This window comes from Pygoscelis adeliae, unplaced genomic scaffold (assembly GCF_000699105.1).
Source record: "Pygoscelis adeliae isolate BGI_AS28 unplaced genomic scaffold, ASM69910v1 Scaffold756, whole genome shotgun sequence".
Taxonomy (NCBI): domain Eukaryota; kingdom Metazoa; phylum Chordata; class Aves; order Sphenisciformes; family Spheniscidae; genus Pygoscelis; species Pygoscelis adeliae.
Window position 1 is genome coordinate 210,708 of NW_008824990.1, and position 3,424 is coordinate 214,131.

A 3,424-nucleotide genomic window follows, 5' to 3' on the forward strand; every position below is an offset into this window, starting at 1 on the left:
GTCTGTCTGTAGTCTAAGTCGTGAATGACTTCATCAGTGTTCACTGATGCTCCAGTCCAAATCCAGCCCCCCAGCTGCTCCTTTACGGGAGAACAGAAGGGTAAGGGAGCATTGTTGTCTGGAGAAGGAACAAAAAACCTATGACGGAAACAGTACTGGCTGCCAAGTGTTAAATCTGGAATAAATGCTAAATATAAGAAAGACTGCAATATTCATTACAAATCCAGGGGTGAGAGTATCTCCCCATAGCTTTGGCAGTTCGATTCAAAACTGCTTGGTAATTCACGTTTTGAATCCTACTGCACATTAAGTGAATAGGGTGGAAGAATAAGTAACGTGAAAATTGTTTAAAATAGAGCATTAGGGTTTTCAGGGGAATACTATTGCATTTCATGCCTGAGGGGGCAAATCTACTCTGATGGTAATGAAGGCTTTGAAAAAAGCTATTACTAAAAAGCATCAGTTTACTGCCTTATCCTCCCACACCCGTTTTTTCCCTTCCTTGATATTTGTATTAAATATGAAGCAATCAAAGCAGCAATCACGCAACTAGAGCTTACGACAGACTTCCAAAAAAAACTACAGGTGGGTGGGGAGAATGAATATTTCCAACTCAGTGCCATACCCTATGGTTTAGTTTCCTTCATTTATAATATCAACCAAGGCTTGCAGCAGTCTATCATCTCTATGCTTGTATGGTTTGGCATTGTAAAAAAGATCAACGTAGTCACTGTACAGACTTTCTTCTGAGTCTCTCAACTGGGAGGGCTTGTTTAATTTTTCGAGGGCTTGATAGAAGTGTTCATATGGAATATTTAACTTCTCACTTGCAGTCTTCTTTGGCAGCCGCTTCTGAGCCATCTGTCTGCTAAAAGCACTTTGCAGTAAACGTAGCATAGCCTCTGATGGGATTTTATCTTCTGCTTTGTCACTGCTACTACTGGTATCTTCTGTGACTTTGGGTTTTTCACTCAGGTTCTCTTGTGTGGTATGGTCCTAAAATACAGATTAGCATAAAAAAGGTTAGGTGTCAATGAAAAACTGACTGGATTAAGATTTGCTCTGATTAGTAATTTCCATCTATGTGTGGGTAGATGCTATTTTTTCATTCAGGAGCCACTTGGCATCTAGAAAAGAACTAGACCATTATACACCAAAACAGACCATCAAAAGGACTATATTGTATAAAATATCAAATCCCCCCCAACGTAGGAAGTTATAAATTCAGATTCCACATTGGCAGGATATAACATGTCATTTTATAGCAGGATTTGTCGCAGTCTTAAGAGATATTTCTGGTGGTACTATGGGACACCGCTCCTCAGCAGTCTAACTGAAGGAAGTACATGCAGTGGTGATGACAGCTCTGATTGTGCCACATACCCTTGTGAAAAGGACTAAACCAGTGCTTCCATATAACCTCCTCTGTAGATGACCTCACCTGAGAAAAGACAGTGAAGTATGGCTAACGGGTGGCCATGACATATATCTCGGAAAGCTTGGAAGACTAACACCAGATACAGATGTACAGAGAAGTTGGTGAGAGGCATGATCTCATTTCAACAGTGCCCATTATGCCTCCCATATTGACACAGTAGTATGTGCCTGCATAGCTTCCTCATTTACACTAGGATTGCCTTTCTAACTGAACACTCATTTTATCTTCATCTGGTTGTTACTATGTCCACCAATCTTCTACTACAGTACCCCCGAATCCACTTTTACTTTCTTCCAATTTATTTTCTTGCACATGGCTGCCACACCTGCGGACACTTATTTAATGTATTTAAAGACCATAATCATGCCTCCCTCAATCTTCTCCTTCATAACCTGGCTGAGGAAGGTTAATCTCTCTATACTTTATGGACATCCTGATTACTTAATGGGGAGACAAATTGATGTGATGTGATTAATAAAGTATTCCGAAGATGTTGACATAATCAAGTATTGTGAAAATGTACAATACTACCATCCTGTGCATCCAGAAACCCACTGTCACTCTCAGAAGCCTGGAGTATGTTTAGAGCACTCTTCCTGAAAGGTAAAGAAGGGGTGACAAAGGAGCTAGCAGCAACAGATCCACTTAACCAAACCTTCTGAGTCAGTGAAGGCATGTCTTTTGTTAGTAACTTCCTTCCAAACTCCCTGGAAGCACTCCAGCAGGCAAAGCTCCTTTTGGATGCAACACTTGTTCTCACCAGAATTACATAAATTTAGTGTGTCTGTCAGAGGTGTATTCCTCCCTCCTTGTACCACTGAACTGCATTAGCTATTGAGTTCACTGCTTTAGGAGCAGTATCTTCCTACCATCCTAAAACCCTCAGATGTTGGCACATGAAAACAGAGACTAATAAAAGTATCAGTTGTTGACAGGGACAAAATTACAATATGCTGCTCAGAAGTGGTCAGGGGCTAGATGAAATTAACACAGAATGAATGTGTCTTCTTACTAGGAAAAAATATCATTTTCTTATAAATTGAAAAATATGTAAGGAAAAAAATTAATGTAACACTACCTCTACAAAGTCCGTCATCTTCTCCACTCCTCTTCTGTCATTTTGCACAGCATTGTAGGATGTGTATACACGTGGCTGCTTCATGTGTTCAGGCTGGGTAGCAGTGCCATGCAAAATCAATTTCCAATTTACAATCCTTCCTTCATTTTGTATTCTTCTGGACTAAAGGACAAGGATGGCATTAGCATACGTTCTCAGGACATACAAAGAGGAAACAGGACACTTGATAGTAAAGCAGACAGAAGTGACTAAAATAAATTATAAGGCTTTCAATACCTAAATTCAGACAATGATTTATAAGCACGAAAAGATTGATATATTAGAGACAGGGTATATCAGAAAGTGGGATTTAATACAATGGCTTAACTACTCCAGATATTCACATTTTGATGCAACATAATTATTAATTAATCATGTAAGCATCAATGGAATTTTGTCATAACACAGAATGCTAAGAATTAGCGAAGTAGTATTTTGTGTTATTAGTATTTGTTCACTAAGCCATTCCTTGGCAATTTCCTCACAAAAGATACCATTGGAATAGTAATTCGGAATAATAGTCTGTAGTGGTGTACAACACCAATCTGAAACACAGCTTGTGGAAGTGAGCAACAAATGCTTTGTCCATTAGTTTTGGCAGCAGTATTTAAATAGTGGAAAGTGGAAGAGACAAGTACAGAGAACACTGACACTTTGTTTTACCAAAGCTTCTTTCATAATTTTTGCTCAGTCATTTAGTGACTGAAGATAGCTGCTGAAGCTCTTCTTTTCTAATAGAAGTCTGTACCAAAGTTTACATACACAACTTACATGACAACTAAATTGTGAGTAACTCTGTATGGGAATCTGTGATTTCAGTTAGGGTCATTAATGTGAAAACTTATTTCAGGAAATCACCAAACCCGACA

The 3,424-nt window shown here is 38.9% G+C and overlaps 1 protein-coding gene across 1 annotated transcript in view; it reads right to left on the reverse strand.

The window, feature by feature from the left end:
* Positions 1–633: 633 nt before the first annotated feature.
* The window catches only part of PCSK1 (proprotein convertase subtilisin/kexin type 1), a 26,517-nt gene continuing 23,726 nt past the window's right edge, over positions 634–3,424 (reverse strand). The window contains 2 exon segments of the mRNA XM_009326137.1: positions 634–996; positions 2,517–2,678. Coding sequence (XP_009324412.1) covers positions 634–996; positions 2,517–2,678 — 525 coding nt within the window.